Here is a 22,953-nt window from a genome sequence, read left to right on the forward strand (position 1 = left end):
CCTCACACGCTGATCCAGTCGGAAGCAGGTGACCACACGACCTGCGCCTGCCTTCTCCGGCTGCCCGGCGTCCAAGCTCCGAGCACTAGAGTCCGGGCCCCCGAACCCACCGCAGGGGAGTGACGCTGACGACTGAGATCCCGGCGTGCGGAACCGGCCCGAGCAGGCGACCCAACCGCCGCGCGGATGGCGGCGGCCGCGGCGCAGCTGCTGGGCGAGGACGGGCGCGGCTACGAGCTCGCACGGCGGCTGGAGGCGTGCGGCGCGTGGCGCGCGTGGCTGGGCGACGACGCCGCGCACGCCGCGCTCGCGCAGCACCTCACGTCCCCGGCCACCTGGGACGCCTTCCTCTCCCCCGCAGCCTCCCCGTCGCCGCCCCCGCGCCCGCTCCTCCTCCTCCAGCTCCGCGTCCGCGCGCTCCTCTTCGACAAGGCCTCCGCTGCGCTCCAACTTGCCCCCCGCGGCGCGGGCTCTGCAGGCCTTCACTCCATCAACGCCAACTGTGAGTGCATTTTCACATGCTCTGCACGCTGCTCGCGCCATTGGGTTGCTGGGGAGAATTTAGGGATCTGTTGCTCGAATCTCCAGGGCTCGAGGAATTTTGCGCTTGAATTTCGTGAAAAACAGTTCGGTGCTGCGTTTAAGCTTTTGGTTCTGGGTTTCAGTGGTGTTATCCGGGGATGGCTGGCTACTTGTTTAGTGGCGTGAAGTAAGTAGGCTTCTCCAGTTCGAATCTGAGGGTGAAAATGTTAAAAGTTGTGGACATTGTGGCTTGAAATGGTAATGTGAATTCTTTTAGAAATTAGTAGACACTGAATTTCGGGATTTACTTTAAAATTTAGCTTTAAAACTTTGCCTAGTTTTGTACCAGTTGTTGGCAAAACATGGTAACTTCTAGAATTGTAATTTGATATAAAGTTGTGGTAACTTCTAGGGTGTGGAAATTAGTAGACTGAATTTCAGAATCTACTTTAAAATTTAGCTTTAAAACTATCCCTAGTTTAGGATGTACTAGTTGTTGGCAAAACATGGTAACTTCTAGAATTGTAATTTGATATGAAGTTGTGGTAATTCATGATTCAACGCCTGATAAGAAACTATGGCAAACAATTATCTCCATACTCTGTCCCCTTAATGCCCTCTTGCTCTCCAAAATGATCTGTTGGCTCTTTTCCTCTCCACTTCTTCCCACAATCAAAAGGTTTTGTGATGTTTAGCTAGGCTTCACTTTCGTTATTTGACACAAGCATATGTAATCATTTCCACTACTAGGTTGCTTGAACCATGTAATGTTTTTTGGATACCTTATTGCCTCTTGGAACGGACTGTTCTCTTCAGTTCAGATAGTTATTCCTCCTTCCTGAATTTGCACCTCATGCTGCTCAGGAGCTGCTGCCTTAAATTCCTTTCATGTTATTATTCTTGCAAGTTCTTGTTGGGTTAAATACAGTTTGGATGTGCATGCTGTTTTATGCACACTAGGCAATGTTCCACTGGCATCTAGGAAATGTCAGCTTCCATAGACAGTAGGGCATTATATTTTGTCTTATATTGCAATTCTTTTTTCTTTTTCTTTTTTGCACCCATTCTTGATAACACTAATTGGATTTAGGTTCAATTGGACAGGAAGTGGCAAGACTCTTAAGAATCCATTCACATAATTTAAAAACTGCACAGCATTAATAACTAGCATGTGATTTGCATGATAATTAGTTAGATATAGTGATATACATAGCTTCGTGTACAAGGTTCTTTCTGTAAATAATAATATTGCTTGTATTATTTAAAATGTCATCTTTATACAATGCTAACTTTTCCTACCATGGCGATTTAGTTACTTCCGGAACTTCTGTCTAGATTTACGTTTTAATACGCAGTTTTAGGAAGCTGGAAACTTGCATGCTCAGTAATAAAAAAGCATGTATGAAGTCATTTTGAGAAGTAAATAAGTGTTTATTTTTAAAGAAGAAAGCAGTAAAGGATGTTTTTTACGACCGATTGATATTTTCTGGTTTGTTATTTCCAGATCTTCAGCTTCATGGAGATGATATTTATTTCTCTTTGGAAGATGAGCAGGAAGATAACGCTCAACATCAAGTATGCTAGACCTTTCCCATTTCATGTTTGTTTTTGTTATTACTGGCTGATGTATGTGAAAAAACTTTCTTGAATAGTGTGCTTCTTCTATGCAACAGTGCAAGCCACGCTCCATATGGCATGTAGTTGATGTTGTACTTTGCAGTCTTATTTGATTTCAGATGTCTTACATTATTTTCGTAGTTAAAACATTTCACATGTTCATTGTGGTACATTCATTGTTACATGAATCAGCTTTTCTCCTAGATATGCTATTGTTATTAGTTCTTATCTAGATTCCAAATCCGCCCATTAACTAAAAAACTCCTGGACATATTGCTACCGGGCTGGCTAATCCAATTATTTATGAAACATGAACATTGCAAAAAGCCACCTGCAAGGCTGCAAGTTGGGTTCTTTATTGGACAATGAAATGTTGGCACTTGTCTTGCTATGGCCTGCAGCCTGCTGGGTTCATCAATGTATGATGTCACTGTGTCAATTGTAATTTCAAATTTTTAGATTAACAATTGTAATTCATGCCATGCACCTTAAGTGAATAAAATCCCTGATTGTTGAGTACTTGAGTGTGGCCCTTAACTGTTTACTATGCATCATGTAAACTGTTGTTATATGGTATAGTTGCAATCCTGGTATGCTAAGCAAAGATGGCATCAATTCATCTGCTATATTCTGATTCTTCAAGACTTCCCATGCTCTGCAGGTGCATTCTAGAACTGCATTTAGTCCAAGCAGGGATGGTTCAATGTTATCTCAAAGGCATAATCGATATGACGAATTACCTGACTCGTGGTACAAACAATATGCTAACAAATTTAGGACATGGCACAGTACGCTTCGCTCAGGTGACAAAGAAATACCAAAGAGAACACCAGAGGGAATGTCTGACTATCTTAAGGTTTGCAGTGTACATAAAAGGAAGAGAGCAGTGTTTATGGATGATCCCAGCATATCTGCTCCCATGGTGGAAAATGGCCCTTCGCTGCACTCAAAGAATGCTGGGGAGCACAGCAATTCAACTGACGAAACTTTAATTCCAGAAATTAGATTTCCATCTGACTGTGTTCCAGAAAGTGCAATTCCGAGAACAAGTGGAATATCTATGACCAAAATAGAGGTTCATGGGGTTCTTGATAACTTACCAGCACCAGTTAGCCGTAACACTGCAATGCTTGAAAGGTTTGGCATGGTGCCTGAATATTACAAGACAGGAAACAAATATAGAGGAAAAGACGGATCTAGAGTAGAAGGGAAATCTTTAAGTCAAGAGCAAGCCTTGCTCATGACAAGGAAGTTGGTTGCTCGTTACTTAGCAAATTCAGGCTTTGGAAGTGGAACTGCGGTCTCTATTGATGTTCTTTCAGAGATAATTATTAAGCACATATGTAAATTGGGACGCAACTTGAAGCTTCTAACTGATAGCTACAGGAAGCAATTTTCATCGGTTGAACTCCTTAAGATGTTCCTACAGACTGTTGGCTACAGGTATGTCAATCCTGTTATGTATAAGTTTGTATCTGTCTACTTTGTATTCCTTTTGCCTTATTCTGTGTTTCTAGTTGGGACTCTAGACAGTGTATATTGGTTGTTGTCAGAGAGTTTATACCTTAATTCATATGACTGCTGTTACAACCATTTTGGTAGATTTATCAGTCCATTGTAATGTCTGCCCCTTCCATTTATCAGTAGAAAATACTTTTCCCCCCTTTTTAAAATGTAACACATTGTAGGCATGTATTTATAACTAAAAATTGAAGTTGAATGGGAGAAATCAGATGCACTGCTACACCAAACTTTTATATCCATGTAGTCATGAATTTCATCCTCGCGTAGTTCCATTCATCAATTCGATTTCATGTGGCACTTGGAGATGAGGAAAGGAAAAGGAAAAACAAGAGGTTGAATGGCGAAAATGTCACAAAAATTAGCTGTTTCTTTTGTTCATCTCTGTTTGGTTGGGTCCAGGTACAAATTAGACAATGTCCAGTCCTGCACGACTGAATTTCAGGATCCACATGACCAAATTTCCATTGTATCTTTTTTCCACAAGGAAGATTCTAATTATATCTTAACACATCAGAGGTGTTAAGATACAAATTTCCATTGTATCTTAACACCTCTTCAGTAAGCTTTCGGTGCAGAGAGCCAGAGTCATGCGGTCACATTCCAAATAACTGACAGTGGTATATGGACCTGTACTGTCAAGTTCGAGATTTGTATGGTTGGCTACATCTTTCCTAGTATTAGATTCTTGCTCTTCACTGCCAATCTCCTGGCTCATGGTTGGGGTTCAATAACATGTTACCTTGCCCAGACATCTTCCTTAGTTCATGGCTGAAATGACCAGTCATAACATATCTGGACATCTTGATATAGGTTCAATGTATACCTATCCTGATTGCTGAAATCCTCTTTAGAAAATAGCTGCTGGAGTCTTGATTGTGGTTTTGATGTGACATGTAGTAACATTGGGCCCTTGATGGAGATCACGAAGATGGGAAATAGAGTGGCCAACTACCCCGTTCATCAAGATGCACAAGTTCTTCAGTCACAACATCCAAACTCCCTTCTTCATGCACAGCAGGTACATAATTACTGCTAATTGGCCATACTTGTAGTTTGGTTTGTGTTCAGTAAATTTATTTTATATTGCATATGTAGATTTCTTCTTGAGAAGAATAGTTTTATTAAATTAGAAAAAGAAAAATGCTCGTGCTGCATCTATCCATAACAAGGCAAGTGTGAGTGGATTTCCCTAACTAAACAGGCTCTTTTGGTGATCTAGGCTGCCTGCCACTTTTGAGTCAGTTGGTGAAAGTATATATTGCTTGATCGTCAATATCGGTAGCAGGGACAAGATACCGCGTTCTTCACACTGGATTTCGGAGGAATTCTGTTTTTCATTCTCAGTTTGGTTTGGACCCTATGGTGGTTATCACCTACCAGGGAAAACTAACAATCTTGGTTGACATTATTGTTAATTTTTGTTAAGGAACTAATCAGGTAGTGGCTTAGCTTAAATCTGCCTGATTTGGTCATTTCCTGCTCAGATGTCAAGACTTGCTCTTCAAAGAGTACTCTGAATTCTGAAATAGATCCATTAACTTGCTAGAATGGTGCATAATGACATTGGTAGCTACAAAGACTGACATTTGTGGACCCTTTCTCAATTAAAGCCTCTTTTGATATCTGAAACGTTTGAGGCAGCAAATGTGATTGTGCCCTAGTATTTGCCTGTTGAATCATATGAGTTCCATGAAACCAGCTTGATCTTGAGTCAGCAATTGATCAGTCAGCACTATGATGAGAAAATTTTCAAGTATATTTGTTCTTTGGAATCCGTTGTTTCTTTCAATTATCTAAGCTGTTTGAAACAAATGAATCCTGAAATTTATGGTCAGGCATGATATAACTATTTTTCTGCATATACATAGTAATATAGGTATCCGTGTTCGAGACTGTAATCAGTTGCTCAAATATCTTTGAGAGCATGATAATGCCCCATTTGATTTAACATTGTTACATATCCACAATGACAGCTTCCACGGCAGTTTCCTCCGCAACTGCTTCAGAATTTGACACCACAGCAACAGCAGCAGCTTCAGAATTTGACACCACAGCAGCAGCAGCTTCTGCAGCAGCAGCATTGGCTGAGGCGCAGCCAATTGACTAGCCCCCGTGGTCCTCTTACGATGGCAGACAAGAACCAGCCTATGGTGAATGTGAAGATCGAGAATACTATGGATTCTCAAATCGATGGCTCATATGGATCTTTCAGTAGACAACAGCAATTAAACCTAAGGCAGCAGCAGCAGCTGTTGCATCATCAGCAACAGCAACTTCAGCAGCAGCACCTCCAGCAGCAGCAGCAGCAGCTCCAACAGCAGCAGCACCAGCAACAGCTTAATCAGCAGCAGCAGCAACTACAACAGCAGCAGCAGCACATTAATCAGCAGCAGCAGCAGCTCAACCAGCAGCAGCAACTACAACAACAGCACCACCTTACTCATCATCAGCAGCAGCAACTACAGCAGCAGCAGCAGCAGCTTAACCAGCAGCAGCACCTTCAACAGCAGCAGCAACTTAGCCAGCAGCACCAAATGACCATGTCAGCAAACCAGAATGCACAGCTAGCACAGCAGTTCAAGTAAGTGCCATCAATGTAAGCATCAACTGTTCAAGCCGTAGGTTTGACCCCTTCTGTATTGTTGTTCGATCTAACCCATGATTTTCCTTGCAGGAGCGCATACGGCATGCGAATGCCGCCTGTGAAAGTAGAAGCCTTCCATGAACTGGTGAGCGGAGACTCTTCGCTGAAGCAGGATAACGACCCTAACAAACTCACTTCTCCAAAGTAGTAGACCTCTAGCCTGTGTCCAGCTGCGGTGTACAAAGGATAGCGCTTATCGTTGTTTCCCATTTCCCCCCCGCATGAACCTCATATGGTTCGCGAGCTTGATTGCATACAGCAAAAAAGACGAGCTGTGTACTGTAGATGTGAGGTATCTGGCTAGTTCCTTTGTTCTTCTTATACAGCTCAATGCCAAAAGAATAATACTAGTTTCGCATCATCATACATGTCTGTACTACCTATCGTCTATACATGTTGATTCACCAATCACCACAAGCCGTCCTTGGCCGAGCGAGCTGCAGCCTCCGCCGACCAAACGGAGCGCCGCGAGCGCTGGGCGCGTCGTCGCCGGTTGCCGGCGGATCGAGCAATAGAATGATGGGGCGACGACGCTTTCCAGACTTCTCCCGTCACCCAGCAGCCAAAGCGTGCACGGGTTTCTCTTCAGGTTCTGGATCATCCGGCTGAGGCTCTCCGATCTCGTGGCACAGGAGACGAAAGGGACAGCTGCGACCTGCACGCCTGCCCGTGCAACTCGATTTCCTCTCGGAGATGCACGTGCCAGCCAGCCGCCGGTGAAGTCGTGTCGTGTATTCCGCCGGGGCATCGGTTGTGGCTTGCGAGTTGCGACTGGAAGGAGGCTGGGGGAACCCGGCTTTCACTTTTGCTGCTTCTGCGCACGGTTCTCTATCCACCCAGTCGCTTTCACCTTTCGAAAAGCTCCTCTGTCCACCCAATTACAAATTTACAATGGCGAAGAATCGATTTCTACCAGCACTCCATCATGGAACCGAACCAAGGCCTCGACGGCAAATTATATAGGCAAATAAAGCAATCTCATTCGGTAACAGGGCAGATCACACACGCAGGCAGAGATGTGAGAAGAGATTACACACACTTCGGTATCAACTGGATCGAGGGTACATGCAGGGGAAACCAGCTCCTGCAGCTGCAAGGAATAAAATCACTACATAGGTGGTTACAACAAGCTCTTTCTTCCTCGATCCGGAGCTGAAGCCGTTCCTGTACAACGCTGGAAGCACGGGCAAGAGCTCTAGAATCCTCTCTATTTCTAGCTGACGAAGATGATGGAGGGGTCACAGCAGCACTCGTCGATCAGGCAGCAGCAGCAAAGCGCGGCCAGGCTGCGAACACAAACACAGGCACAACAAAAGTGAGCTCGCTTGCAGACTTGTGCCTACACCCGATAGCTAAAACATGCTATATATAGCGCATGAACAAGAACAAGGAGTTGATTGGGCGTGCATACCAGCCTTCGAGGAAGCTCGGCTGCCTCCTCGGCGGCGGCGCGGCGTACTGCGGCGGCGCCATCACCGGCGGGCCCTGGTACGGCCCCTGGTAGTAGCCTTTTGCCATGCGCAAACCAAGAAAGAAACATCCCGTCAGAACCACACCTAGCTATTCTCCACAAATCAAGAGATTGAGCAGCTGCGGATATTACCTTGTGCCGGGTAGGGGTAGGCGTACTTGGGATCGCTCATCTTCTTCCTCTGTTCCTCCTCCGGGGAGGCTTCAATTGCCTAGCTCCCGAAAGGTGGAAGAAGCAAGCCGAGGCCGAGCAGCTGCTGGAAGTTAGAAACAGAAGGTGACGCGACGACGCGGACGGCAGGCGGCAGCGGGGAATGGAGCAGGTGGTGGCGCCTGCGACAGGGGGGCGTGGCTCACTTTATAGGCCGACGGCGCGCGAGCCGTGTCGCGGCGAGAGGACGTGGCGGCGCGACGTGTCGGCCTCGCGCTTGTGGCCGGCGGGAGGGGGTTGGAACGGGTGGAAGCATCTGGAACGCCCGCGGGCGAGGTCGAACCGCGCCCGGGAAAAGCAACAGCTTCCGGTTGGGGTTTGGTTGCGTTGGTTGCTTCGGTGCGAGGCTGTGGCATCGATCCCTCGCCCTCCTTTGCTGACAAACGGAACGCGCGTTCAGTTCAGTTCCTTCTCCGTGTCCTCTTCCCTTGGCGGCCGCAGGGCCAGCCGGCAGCCGCGGCATGGCGGCGGCTTCTAGATTTCAGGAGGGAACGTCCGGCACGCCCCCCTGGTCGGCGTGGCGGCGTTCTACCGTGCGAGCATGAGTCGACGCGGCGAAATTCGGGGGCACCAAGAGCAGCTAGCACGGCATGTCGGCTTTATTTATCGTTAGAGATGATGATACGGTGAGTTCAACGTCAAGGGCTCAAGGCAAGGCAGTCAGTGGCCGCGCACTCTTCATTGCAATCTGAGAGAGGGAGAGTAACTCGAGAAAGGGTTGGATTTTTATTGATGCAGTAATCTTACACTCAAGCCCCTGACCGGGTACCCGTGGACAAAGATAAAAATACACATGAGTTCATTACAGGAGCATCCAGTGCTCGTTGCTATCGCCGACCGTCGCTGCCCGCAGCCTGGTTCTTCTCCATCTCCTGCATGATCCAGAATGAAACTTCCAGCCAATTCCTGATTCGACGAAGAGTCTTTAAATTTTGAGCCCATCAGTAGCACAACATGCTGTTCATCCTTTGAACGTCCCGAGCAAACCCTACTTTCATCGGAATCAGACACCAATCACATCACCAGCAAACTCTGGCCAACAAGCAACAATCCCACAAAGGGGTTCAAAAACACCTGCCCGCATACAGGAGCAAGTGAAGTCTTAACCTAAAAAAACCTCTTTGAAGGGACAATATCTCGGTGAACACGCCACCAGTAAGAACACCAAATTCCCTCCGAACAGCACCATATCGTAGGTCACGGCTTCGGCGTCTCCATTGACGTGAAGGGCACAGACAACATAGAGAAGCAACTAGAAGATTCCAGCATCAGCGCAGATGAAGAAAGCGAAGAAAAATTCGCCGATGCCAAACCTCCTGCCAACGATAAAAGTTGGATCCGCGCCGCGGCCTGGTCGGGTCCGGCCCGCACGGTCCGATGGGCCTCCGTGGTTTGGGGACGAGGTGCCCCCCGCGAAACATTCGCCTCAGAAGTGGGCCAAGTCCGGCTCGCCTACTGATCGCAGAAGAAATCGTTCGACGGGGCCCGACCGGTCCACTGGAATTAATCCCTCGATTAGGGATCAAGCCCTCGTATTCTTTTGTATTTCATTACAGCTCCTTGGCCCCCCACAAGCAACCGTACCAGCCCTGCTTCCCTGTTTCTCCCCGCCAATCCCATGCCACCACATCGTTCGGGCCGCCGCCTCCGCCGCCGCCATGAGCTCATTGCGCGCTCCCGGCGACCGTACGTCCTTCTCGATCGCTTGCTGCTTCAGTACGATCTAGTCGAAATCGAGTCGTTTGATTAATTTGATGCTTGGATATGAAGTTCCTGGGGCCGGTGTAGCCTGGGTTCCCCCATCATCATCTCCTAAGATGCGCTCCTGGATTGAATTTGTTCCACTTCAGGTTCCTGGACATGGACAATGTGACTGAGCCCGCATCTGCGCAGGCGCATTGTCCTATCATTAATTGCCTTTGGATCGCTGTATGGCCACCGTCTTTTCTTTTCCTATTCGTGCTCTAGGGTTTGACGAATTGATTGGTTGACTTGCTAACGTTTGGTATGCGGTATGCACCCTTTGCAGTTTGCAATTGATTATATATTCAAACATGTCTACATGCTTCTGTATATAGACATTGGAAGATAATCTTAGTTTTTACAGTATGGTTAGGAAAAGAATGAATGGTCCAAGTCCAACATTGGACTAGTTGATTTTCTTTTTTTTTAGCATGCGTATAGTGTATACATTGGTGTCGTCGAAACATCTTTGTAAGTGTTTTTCTTTTATGAGAGCATTGTTGACATAGGGTGCAAATCATAAACATAGCTAAAAGGTTAAAAGGTGTATATATAATTATAGATGCTACATCATTACTTTTGGACATAGCTTTTTTTCATCTGTATTGTCTTGCCATACACATTTGTATGATTGGTTTGTTTGCTTTTCAGCCAGGCACACCTGCAACTGTGTTTGCATGTAGTCAACAACAATGGCGGTAGACAAACAATAAGTTCCATTAATTGGTTAAAACAGTGATAAGAGCACAAGTGGATCTGAAAATTATCTAAGGGGTACCTTCTTTTATGACAGTCCTGTTTTATTTTGTTTGTTTTTGCTGATTACTACCATGGTGATCAGAGTACAATATAATCTACTGATCATATACAATGCTTTGATCTAAACACTAGGTTCAAGCAGCAAGATGGTGTTTCTACATTGGATATAATGATACGAAAAAGTCTTTACTGGCCCGATGGAAAATGTATGCGTTCAAAATCATGTGCGATGCAGAGAAACAATGATCAAATGTGCCGATTGGTTCAAGCCTTGGTGGACAAGTATAACGAGGATCACCATCTTTTGGTGGTTTGTGCTCTTTCCCACCCACTCTGTTGAGCACTACCTGGGTACTGTGTCTTGTTGTCTTAGTCATGGAACTTTGGATTTCCTGATCTATACATGCTTATTATTTTAGGATCTCGTATATGAAGTCAAAGACGTTTTGAGCTGCAACCCAATTTCTGAGGATGGCTCATGTTACTATCATCTCAATTTCATTGCAAATTCTAAAGCAATAGATGATTCAGACAACAGCATCAGCAATATATTCTTTGCGGAAGCGAAACATTTGAATCGAGGTAGACATAGTGAAGTGTTTGTCTGCTGTTTCTGCAAAGTTAATCCAATTGATAAAGGTATGGTACACTCTCTATCTTAAAACTAAGTATTGTTGAAATACTACTGTTTGTGGGTTGCTCTGTAAAGACCTATTTGTTTGCCCTTTATGCCGCTTATATCCCGGATTATTGTACGTCCTTTTTCTTTGAGCAGACTATTTGTAATGTCTTAAATATTTTATGCACAGCTAGCTGTGACCGCATTTTATCTTCAGTTGTTCATCTGTTATTGTGTTACTTAGCAATTGACTCTCTCTCTGTTGATTAAGGTCAACACTGCAATGGTTGCACCATCCTTGGAGAGATTGATATGAAGCACCCTGATAGTTCTGCGGAGTTAGCTGCTGGCCACTTGGATCCACATACTCAGTTTGGTGGACAAATGGAAGCCATAAAAGATCATTGGATCGAGTCCGAAGATGTACGATATGTTTTGTTTCCTGGCAAGCAGTTTTTTTTTTTGCTTTGCTTCGGTACTAATAATCATTCGTGTGTTTTCCCGTCCTTTACAGGATCTGAGGGATGCGTAGGCTGAGCTGAGAAAGATGTACAAGGTAACGACATGTCTTGTGCCGTTTTGTGGTTCAGCCATTTGCATTGACATGCGACATGATGTTATTGAGAGACTATTCACGCTCAGGTGTTTAGGGCCTTGCATTGACGATCCACGCGTTATCGAGAGACTATTCACGCTCCCTCCGGGGGTAACAATTGTGCGAGACTGAAGAGCTACATATATATGGAGTGAAAGACCAGGAGGGCACTCCTCGAGAATTGTTTGGATGATGTGCTAAAAGTCCTTCCTTGTTTGTCCATATTTATAAATTCTGTCTCTTCGCGTCTGCTTTGATTAGCTTATATTACAAAGAATACGTGTATTGGAAGCTGTGAATTTATTATTGAGTTCTCTGCAACAGCAGTAGAGATCGCCTATATAGCCATGTTGTTCGTTAGAACACTGCTCAGGCATCAGTGGGTGATGCATGGACGAGGTTTCTCTGACGTGCTACCTCGTCACTGACGCGTGGATCCTGAATGCACGTGTGCATGTGCAGATTAGGAACTATAAGTATGCGCTGTGGGTCGCCGTGCTCTCGACCTTCTCGGTGGTCATTGCCGATGTTAGTACTCCTGCATGAAATTCGTGAAGTAAAATGCATTGCCGGTCCTCAACTTGACTCGGATTATCATCTCGACCGATCCCAAACGTTCAAAATACATATTCAAATCCATAAAATTGCTAATCATATCACGTAAGGTTCAAATCACAGTTGCTAAATCGAAAGCTATATAATTTGTTCAAATAAAAAATTATATATGCATAAAAATAATTTATACCAATTTACTTGTATAAATATATTCAAATACAAAAGATCAATAAAAAAATTTATAAAATAAGAAGCTCGTATGATCAAATTTGAAAAAAAAAGAAAATAAAAGGGATAAATTTTGAGAAAATATTGGAAAAGAAAATATTCGGCATAAAGTTTTAAAACAAAATTTTGGAAAATAAGAGTTGAGCAATGGATTTCAAAACTAGAATTTGGACCCATAAGCTCCACATAAGTTGAAATACTTCCACTTTATAATTTAAAAATGATGATTTGGATTTCACGTGATACAAATAGCAAGTTTAAGGATCTGAATATGCATTTAAAAGTTTGAGAATCGGGATGACACCTTGAGCCAAGTTCGAGGACCGACAGTAAATTTTACTCAAATTCGTGTGCATTAGCAGCCGGACCGAGGGTATCAATCAACTTTTCTCAGCGATAAAATATATATAGAGTTCAACTCCAAGGGTTCTTACTGAGTTATACTAGGTAGTGCGTGTACTCGTCCTTGACATACTCCCTCCACTCTAAAAAATAAGTCATTCTAGATTCAAAATTTGTCAAAAAATAAATTATCTTACCTTATTTAAAAAGTGCATGTGCATGCAAGAATCTATTAGTGCCAAATATGTGTAATAAATATGAGTAAATTAGAAAGTGTATGTATACGCAAGAGTCAATTAGTGTCAAATATGTGTAATAAATAGAGATAAATATAATCATTTAACTTTCTTGTTAATTTGTTCTAAAATTTTTAGAATGGCTTATTTTTTTTAGGACGGAGGGGGTAGACTCGAGACGGATCTTTAAAATCTCGTCATCAGAATAGCATGATCGCTAGCGCACACGTAGAAGTCGGTGCCTCACCGTCTTGTCGTCATCCCCTCCGATCCATTGCAGCCTCAAAATTAAATAAAGATCCTCGCTTTTTTGGTTTTTTGGGCAGCATCCTCGCAGATCTTTAGGAAAGTTTGGCCTGAACGCCAAAAGCTCCACTACCAAGAGTGCCACCGCGAGCTCGTGCTCAACAACTACCTCGCCCACGTCCAGCAGCAGGGCCGCAACATCATGGTCGATAACCGCCCGCGGAAAGCTCTTCGCCAGCGTCTCCGACCACGGTGCTGGATGGCGCCATGTGCCGTTCAAGCACCCCATGAAGTTCGACAAGCTCGCGATGGACCCCGGTGACGAAGAACGAGATCATGAACGACCTTGTCGCGTTCAAGGACGGCAAGGAACACTACTAGCGCGTCAGCAAGGCGTGGAACCGCGGGTACCTCCTGCACGGCCCTCCGGGGACGGGCAAGACGGCCATAATCGCCGCTATGGCCAACTACCTCCAATACGAGACGTCTACGCCATCGAGCTCACATCGGTGAGGTCCAACTCCGACCTCCAGAAGCTACTAATGGAAGAAAAGAACAAGGCCATCGTCGTGATTGAGGACATCGACTGCTTGCTCGACCTCACCGAGGCGCGTCAGAAGAAGAAGCTGCCGGCGGAGGACCGCAAGTCCGCAACGACGAGAAGAACGGCGCGTCGGCGTCGGCCTTCAACTTTAAGGCCGCTGAAGCGGACGCCACCGTCAAGGCGACGCTGTCCGGCGGCCTCAACGTCGTCGACGGGCTGCTGTCGGCATGCGGCGAGGAGCGGATCATCGTGTTCACCGCGAACCACATCGACGAGCTGGACGCCGGATGGACAAGCGCATCGAGAGGTCCTACTGCGGCTTCGAGGCGTTCAAGTCACTGGCCCAGACGCACCTCGGCGTGGAGTCGCACGAGCTGTTCGACACCGTGAGAGAGCTGCTGGAGGAGGTGGACATGACGCCGGCCGACGTCATCGAGCAGCTGACGCCCAAGAGCAGGGACGACGACGCGGGCTCGTGCCTTGCAGCCTCTTGGTGGAGTCGGAGAAGGCCAAGAAGAAGAATAAGGGAAACGGGGGATCCTTGAGTGCTTGATCTGATGATCGATCTCGCTGTTCAGTGTGTGTGTCAATGTGTGTGTGTTCAGATCATACATGTAATTGCCTCGAGGGCTTGGTATTATAATATAAACCAAAAAATGACTGGCATTCCGGTGCAGCAAAATTAAAGCTTCTGTGTGCTCCACGTGTTCACTGTTCTTCGTTGGGCTCTAGCTCCATGGGTGATCGTGTGTCAAGCAAGGTTACAGGTGATCGTGCGTGTGGCCGAAAGCAAGATCGAACCAATGCAATCAGTTTAGTCTAACCTAATTCCCACCCCTAGACCGTGCTGATGCTGATGGCGGCAGCAAGAATTGAAGTTCATCATATCATCCGGACCGGGTTCGGTAATCGCCAATAATGGAGGTCCGGGCCGGAGCATCAGAGGTCTCGCTCAGATATTTCGACCGTAGTTCGTCTTTGGCTTTGGCTGGCTGCTGCCGGCCGGCCGGCCGGGTGCCCTCTCTCCACGGCTCCACGGCACTGCGGCGTGCGCAAAGCGCTGACCAGGCGGGCGGCCGGTCCCCGACAAAAGCAAAGAGAGCAAGCAGCACGCGTTCGTTGGCGCAGCTTGCCTCGGTGCCTTGTCATCCTCGGGCCATGCATGCATGCCCAACTCAATTCGTTCCGTAGCATGCGCGCGACCCGTCGCCGAGTTCCACGTCCATCGGCCGGAAGAGTGTGGTCGTGGCCATCAGTGACTTCTACGTGTGACGACACGGCCTGCCGACGACACCCCTGTCGTGGCCATCAGTGACGACACGGCCGACGATGCCTCAGCGAAAATCCTCCTCCCTCGCTGAGCCGGCGTCCACCATGGCCGAGTGCCCGCCTTCGAGGTCCTCCACTCCACTCCTCCGGCGGCGAGCTGCATGCGCTTGCACACATCTGCAGGGGCCAACTGTGGGCGCGTCGCCGCGTCCAGCAGCGCTCGCCACGACGTGCGCACGGCGCGCCGGCGTGACTCGCTCCACTGGCCATCATCCAGCGCTCGCGTACACACTAGAAATTTGGCGTCCCCGTGAGTTGATAATATTGTATCTTATTAATATTGTATCTCATTAGCACTCTATGTCATTTTTTGAGACAGTGGCAGGTGTGTATGTAATCAAAATGAAATTCATATTTTTTATGCTATAAACTTGTCAGGTATAGAGATATTTAGGGTATGTTAGGTGATTAAATTAGTAAGGGATTGAATTTTTAACAGTTAGCCAGATGATACGTATTTCTATCTATGTTCTTTTAGTGTGTCTGAGCCACGAGTGAGCAGGCTTTGTATTGGCTGTGTATTTTTCGGCCCGATAAGGCCCAGTTTCTTCTGCTATCCAGGCAAAGGAGTCGCAAACTTAGCTGAGTAGCTGACGGCCAACCCTAGTCGATGATGGGCGCCGGCGACTGGGGGATCCGCGCGAACCAGAAAGCTGCGCGAGATCAAAGTGTTGAAGACTCCAACGGATCAAGGCGGAGGCGCAGTCGTCGTGTGCAGCGGAGCGGCCTGCGCAGGCGCAGCCGTTTTGGAGCATCTCTTTTACCTTCCTTTGTACATGCGATGTGATGAATGGTATATTTGGTTGTATGTCTAAAGTGCTAAAAATTGCCATATATTTTCTGTCACACCTAATTAAGGTTACACGTTGAAATTCTACGTCACACCTTGGCATGCCTAAGAAAATCTTGCCACACTTTTACAAGTTATTGATGAGTGGGATCTACACAGTAGAAGAAAAATCTTGCCACAAATGTGGATACAAACCAAATGCACGTCTAACTCGGTCAAATCTGCCTAACCTTAGGCGTGGCAAACTGTGGCAACTGAGACAGCGAACTAAACATGCCCGAAGTCTTTGTGATGAAGTTTTTTTTTCTTAATATATCTAACCTCCTATTACGGTCAGACCATTCCAGATAGATGTAGTCCATCTTTGGGTATCTTTTTTCACTTTTAATATACTTCTCCGACATCTTTGGTTGTCCTCTGCTGGAATATTCCAGAATTTTTTTCGTTGCTGGTCTGCAGCTATGTGGTCTCTATTTTTTTCTCTTCTGGAGCATTCTAGATTCTTTTCTCTCAGATAATGCCCAGGTATTTCCTACCATAGGATTTGACGCCTGTCTAGACTGATTTCTTTCTATCTGGTGGACCATTCCAGAATTTTTCCCCTCTGCTAGGATCTGACGTCTAATAGACAATTGGCCACTAATCTAATGGCTGATAGAAAACAGCCGTCGTGGACCAATGAGGAGCGCCGGAATGCACCGGCTCTAAAGTTTAAAAGATTAGTAATTCAGTTGGATTCCAATGATCAATACAAGTCATTGTTGGATTCCAAACCTATTTCATATTTGTTGAAAATAACAATGCATACTTGAGAAGATTCTACAAGAATTTGGAAATGACAAGAGAGAGGACTTGCCATGCTTCATGGCAAGACAATTTTCTAAAATTAGATATTATGCATAGTTGGATAAGGATTGGGAAAATTCTAGAGTTACATATTTTGTAAAGAAGAGTATGAAAGTCGCCACATGACAACACCAACGCGCCCATGAGCACTTATAAATAGAGGTGCTCCCTCCCCTCTTTCATACCATGGCATAAGAATACTAGATTTCAAGTAGAAGGTGGTATGGTAGCCTAGTTGTGTTATGGTAAGGTAGCCACATTAAGAGTACAAGGGTCTTGTGTTGTATTAGGTTATAGTGAATAAATAGTTGAGTTCTCTTGTATAGAGTTGGTCTCCTGTGTTAGTGTCTAGATCAAGGTCTTCTCAATGTAGTATGGGTATATGATCCATAAAAGAAGTGATATCACGCTACTTTGGTACCGTTTCTCGAAAGTTGGTGTCAAGACTAGGGGCACCAATTTCTTAACAATATGTATAACTAAGATGATTGACTAGCACAGAACTACAAACCGAATGTACACTTGCCAAGTAGTCTAAAGCTATGTTATCCATACATTAAAAGATAGTAGACTGATAGATAAATAGCTAGATAGCTGCCAGGCCAGCTAGTGTAGTCAATGTTCTGGCTGATTCGATCAAGCTCATCAAAGGTGGTGTAAATCTGGGAAAGGACCAAGTTAGAATTGCTAATAATCTGTCACTGATGAAAGTTAAAGAGATAGCTTAGAAAGCTATTTTTGATGCTATGCAAAGAGAAAATGAGTTGAGAAGAGTAGAGGAGGCTGAGAAAGCTAAGCAGAAGGCCCAAGAGAAGGGGGCTGATGAGAAGAGTGCCTGTTTAGCAGAGGGTGATGATGCTAAAGCAAGACCGGGGGTTCCAAAAGAAGGGGAAGACCCCTAAGAACAACTGTAAGAAATGAAATTGCTTTTTTGAATGTGAGAGGTTTGGGTGGTAGAGCTAGAAGAAAACAACTGGTAGAACTTTGGTTTGTCTAGGATCAATCGCTCCATATATGTTAGTTAACCGTATACGAGTTTTGGTTCATTCAGGATCAATCACTCCATATATTGCAGAGTTGAAGCCCATGAAGATTACTAACCCTTTCTTTAAGGATAATGTGGTGGTGCATAAAGAGCTGGGGTTTATGGCCTTCAAAAAGCTTGATCTAGATATTGGAATGACAAAACATAACCCTTCTGCTCTGTATCATGAGTATGTATCTTTCCTCAAGGTTACCATATCAGACGCACATGGGCTTTCATCACTCGAGAAGTTACCAATGGATCTAGTTCTGTATTTTATGGATATTAGTGCACCAGTTGTTGATGGAGATTCAGCAGTTTATCATGCAACTGTGATGCTGGATGCTGTATATGCTGACACATGTGTTGCGGTGCACCGCATCATATGCATACAAGTACCTATTTGCCAAGATCAACGCAGTCTCCAGATTCTCACTGCCATTGGAATCAGGAATATGGATGCTTTGGATACCTGTCTGCAGCATGGGTTGTTGCCCCAGTTTCTACCCATGGGGTGGCAGAAGAAGTTCCCTTCCATGAACTGTCCTTTCTAGCTGTGAATCCCCCTCACAAAAACGCCAACTACAGACCAATCCAGTAAAATCATTGTACAGATTCATCGTCATGGTGTTGCTCATTTTGTAGATGCAGAAGCCAGTAAAGTTGTGGGTAATAATTTCAAATCATTCAGAGGGAGGGTCAGATTCAACGATGTCATGATGCTCCTTCGGAACAAGTTTCCTAACTATCTGGATGATGCATTTATTGTCTTCAAAAGGTACAAACGGTACCCTCTGCTCGGGATGAAGATTCGGTTCCCGGTGGACAACTTCTACCACCACTCGAGCTCAGAATTTGTCAAAGTGACTTTTGTACAAGTTGTGGTTGGCCCTGTTGCGGTTCAAAAGTCAAGTTGAACCCATCTATGCTGCTAGACAAGTCCTCATTTTTGCAGAGGTGTTTCAAGGCAAGAGAAGTCCTTATGTGGTACCAAGGAAGCCCTTACATTCTATTTGTAATGCTGTATGGCAAAGTATTAGAAAATGTTGTACTCTGTTCTTGAAACTGTGAGTGGGTGCTTAAAACAGTTCAGTTCTTTGTGCCAATCCTTGCTGCCATGTAAGGCGATTGGGTCTCGGGTCATTTTGCTCGGAAGAATTTACTCTGTAGCACTGTTTGCTCGGAAGAATTTATGCTGTAGCACTGTTACTGTTGCCTCTTGGCCTAGTAGCTGAGTAGGACGGACCGTTTCACTTTCATCTTTGATGTTACTGTTAGGCCTCATGAGTAGCCGAGGGGCTCGGTGGGGAAAATAACAGAGAAGTGGCAACAGTAGCAAAGAGGATTTAAGGGTTGATGCTGCTACAGATTGGATTGGGAATTGGGATGCGGTTGGAGCAAAGGGAGCCATTGCAGCTGGTGTTGATTCGATGGAGAAGTACAGGCTACCGATCCGTTACTGTTGCTGGTATCTGGTATGCATCTCGTAGGAAGGGAGAGCTGAGAGCTGGCGATTTGAACTCAGCCATGGGAAGAAGAATTTACTCCTTGTTCTTGCAATGGAGGAAGCAGCCAAGAGTGGAAAACCTAGAGCAGAAGAGTAGAGTCAGCGGCGGCCGAGCTTGGTAGACCGGCTGTAGCTCGGTTGCCGGTTGGAGTCCGCTTGGGTCCCCTCCTCTGACCTCTCGGAGGCCATGGCAGAGCAGAACGCCCCGACGGCGTGACGAACATCGGGATTCTTGAAGAGACCTGCCGTTTGCTCGCACCAGAGTGGTCGCCGCCTGAAACGTCCCGATCTAAACAATCGGAGCTAAACATGTATTTAAACACCAGAAAATATTTTCTGATGAAAATACATTACACAAGTGGTGCCACAGTCATACATAGCTTTATTTAATACATTCAATTACAATAATAATATAAATTAGAAATACAACAGTAGCGGTGATAAACGCAAGGCCAAACTCTTAATCTGACATGGTGGCTTCTACTGCAACGGCATCACTCCAGACTTGGGTATAGGGCACGAACTACTCACCTTCCTCAGTCACGAAATCAGGATCCTCTGCAATAAGTCATAAACAGGTGAGTATAAAAGTACTCAGCAAGTTCCACCTCACCCTACGGAGGGAAATGACATGCACGACGCACATTAAGCACAATGCATTAGTAATGCAATTTATGGTATGCAACTCTTCCCGACACAACCCACAGTAGGTAGCTCACTGGTTGTCAGGACCACACTGTAGCCTGTCCATTCCATGGACACGGACCATTCAAATGGATTCTACACTCTGCAGAGGTCGTACACTGTACCCACAAGCTCGACTGCCCGAACGGACAACCGACATAGCCGACACCCAGCCGTGGTCACGCCCCAGCCCGGCCGCACAAACCGTCGGGCCCTGACCCCAATGATCTATACCCGTGAACCATCCATGCGACCGTCAGGCTAACCAGTGGGATTAAGCTAAGTCCGGCCCATAACGGAACCTGTGGTCGTACTAAAATAAGTTAGGTGAGATATTAAAACAACTCGGTCCTTATGGTTCACCAGGGCAGCAACCATCCCTCAACATGTTAACTCGAGCCTACCTCCACGGTAGCACTCACCTGCCAGTCTACCACCACGGTAGCGCCGGCTCCACCATACCCAGCTGCCCTAGCCTCAGCCAAATCCCTTCATATCCTAGTCTCAACTCTGGATATGCATAACTACTCATATGCATGTATGAGCACACTCAATCACTCAAGCACCGATATATGTAATCGATCCTAAACCAAGGCTACAACTAGACGTCCCCACATGGATGCAACCACTCACGTAGGGGTCGATGAAACTTGCCTTCGCTTACGTACGCGTCGACGGCGGCGGCTTCCTGCTCGCGGTACGGGTCTTCTGGCTCCGGCCCGCTGTACTGGCCTTCGTACTCCTTAGCAGGCTCCTCCTCGATCACTCCGTGATCTACGGTGGAAACGGCATAACCGGCAAACAAACACAAGCAAGCTATAAAATAAAGCTCAAATGGAGATGAAAATAGGAGGAATAGATAGTATATGATTTGAGGAGAGTTTAGAAAAAAGAGTTATGTGAAAAGGAGTTGATATGAAGGAGATATTGGGTTCACAGTATTGATTGGTATTTAAATAGAATGATTTGGATTAGATGCTCACGGCCTGGTGGGTGTTTTAGGTCTTTATTAGTATTGCGGAGTTAATGGTCGGGAAGCTGCCTGCTATCTCACCTTGGCGCGGAACAGCTCGAGGAAGAGGGTTAACTGTTGGAGCTTCGTCTCGTGAGTGAGCTGGGCTCGTGAGAAGTGGTTCAGCTAGCGGAGTGAAGCGACTCGGTGTGCTTGGGCTGATGATGGGGTTCGTCACGGCCTTGCTCCTTTTATAGGCGAAGGGAGCAGCGGCGGCGTCATACAGGGACGGGCGACGGTGTCGGCTGCGGCAGCTCGCCGTCAACTCAAACAGTGGCAGCGCTGAAGGCGCGAGCGTCGAGGCGGCAAAGCCGGCGAGGACGCTGTAGCGGCGTGGGCGAGGTGGGGACGCGGAGGTGGGTGGAACGGCGCGGTGCCGACGGCAGTGCGCGGTCCCGTCGTGGGGCCGGCATGTCGCGCGTGCGCGAGCGGGAACGAGTGCGGGTGGGGGCGGCAGGAAGGGGGCGTCGGCTTCCTTTATGAACGGGATGAGGCGGTTCGCACGGCGGAAAAATATCTCTGCCGGCACTGTGCGTAACTACCCCGATTTATGGTAAGGTGGGTGCCGCCATATTTGCATGAGGTCAATGGTGTGGGTACTCCGTGGCTTACATGGAATGATGAAGTTATGGCGAAGAAGGTAGGCGCTGTTATAATTATCTGGAAATTATGGCGTGGTGCGGTGATCCGAGAGGCTTTTATGGAAAGGGACGAGATGACTTTTGTCATAGGTGTAAGCATGCGTATGCTGGTTACTAATGCAAGGCAAGAGTATAAAATAGTCGGCCTAATAGTTACGTAATACCTCATATAACGTTAGTATTATTTTACGTTACTAGTTTAACCAGGAGACTAACAATTATAAAAAACATTTACCTTATTGGAGCGACAAGTTACGAAGGAACGCACACCTTAAGGAGCATATGCCTTTAAGTGACTAGTCCAGCACTCACCCTTCGAGCCCTACCACAACTCATCTACCTTGCTCATGGGTGGATGCCATGTTAAGGGGGGCTCTATTTATAGGTCAAGGGAAGCTATAGTTTCACTCTTGTTTAGTGAAGAAGGAACTAGAGGGTTGCCTTAAAAATATCCCACTCTTGCTTAGTGGAGAAGGAACTAGAGGTTGCCTTAAAAATATCCTACTCTTACTTAGTGGAGAAGAAACTAGAGGGTTGCCTTGAAAATATCCCACTCTTACTTAATGGAGAAAAAACTAGAGGGTTATCTTAAAAATATTTTATTTAATGGTGATGAAAACTAGAATGTTACGCCGTCCCTCCGCATCCCCCGCGTGCTGGTGACGTCCGCGACCCCTCGGCATTTGCCTTCGATGAGCAGATCCAGCGTGCCGGCCCACGCTCGCCGGCTCGCCGCTGTGCTTGAGCTCGAGGACGTGTGCTGGAGATCGAGCTCGAGCGCATAACGAGAGCGAGGCGGCACCAGCTGCGTACTGTTACGACGGGACGGAACACGCCAGTGATGCAGTGCAGAGGAATCCGAGGGATCGACACTCCATCTCGATTGGCTCTCAGCGCAGGCGAGAATCGCGCGGCTCGGCTTGGTGACTTTTTCGACGTGCTCTCGCTCTGACCGGGGGGGGGGGGGTGGTTGGGGGTGGCACCCCACGCTGCAAGCGAATGGGGCTGCATGCTGCCATGCTCGGAGCGAGCTCGTGGAATGGGGCACGTGGCGCACAGCGAGTAGCGGGTTGTACGCGTGAAACGCTCCCGAGCGATAGGGATCGGAGCAACCACTTCTCAAGAAACCCGATTCGACATACCCGTACACATCCAGAATGTGCCTGTCTTACAGAATAGGATCTTCTTTTTCTTGACTATACTTATGTACTTGTGTTACCTGAATGTAGTTAGTATAGTAATTACATGTCTGATCACGTAAGCAA

General features: G+C 46.4%; 2 protein-coding genes and 1 pseudogene across 3 annotated transcripts; all 3 read left to right on the plus strand.

Annotated features, from left to right (window-relative positions):
* Positions 1 to 6: 6 nt before the first annotated feature.
* On the plus strand, positions 7 to 6,671 carry LOC112875243. 2 transcript variants are annotated; one of them, XM_025939015.1, is made up of 6 exons: positions 7 to 502; positions 2,027 to 2,097; positions 2,801 to 3,582; positions 4,561 to 4,681; positions 5,637 to 6,259; positions 6,338 to 6,671. In XM_025939015.1, the coding sequence occupies exons 1-5, from the start codon at positions 187 to 189 to the stop codon at positions 6,246 to 6,248; spliced, it is 1,902 nt and encodes a 633-aa protein (XP_025794800.1). In that variant the 5' UTR covers positions 7 to 186; the 3' UTR covers positions 6,249 to 6,259; positions 6,338 to 6,671. The 2 variants fall into 2 exon arrangements, with proteins under 2 accessions (XP_025794800.1, XP_025794799.1); XM_025939014.1 differs by having other exon boundaries at positions 12 to 502; positions 5,637 to 6,244.
* Positions 6,672 to 7,682: 1,011 nt separating this feature from the next.
* Positions 7,683 to 11,836, plus strand: LOC112876041. The gene is made up of 6 exons (XM_025940075.1): positions 7,683 to 7,795; positions 10,623 to 10,800; positions 10,910 to 11,129; positions 11,381 to 11,532; positions 11,642 to 11,666; positions 11,766 to 11,836. Exons 1-6 carry the CDS (start codon positions 7,683 to 7,685, stop codon positions 11,834 to 11,836), a joined length of 759 nt encoding a protein of 252 aa, XP_025795860.1.
* A 258-nt stretch (positions 11,837 to 12,094) lies between these two features.
* Positions 12,095 to 14,400, plus strand: LOC112876051 (annotated as a pseudogene).
* Positions 14,401 to 22,953: the final 8,553 nt, after the last annotated feature.

This window comes from Panicum hallii, chromosome 9, assembly GCF_002211085.1.
Source record: "Panicum hallii strain FIL2 chromosome 9, PHallii_v3.1, whole genome shotgun sequence".
Taxonomy (NCBI): Eukaryota; Viridiplantae; Streptophyta; class Magnoliopsida; order Poales; family Poaceae; genus Panicum; species Panicum hallii.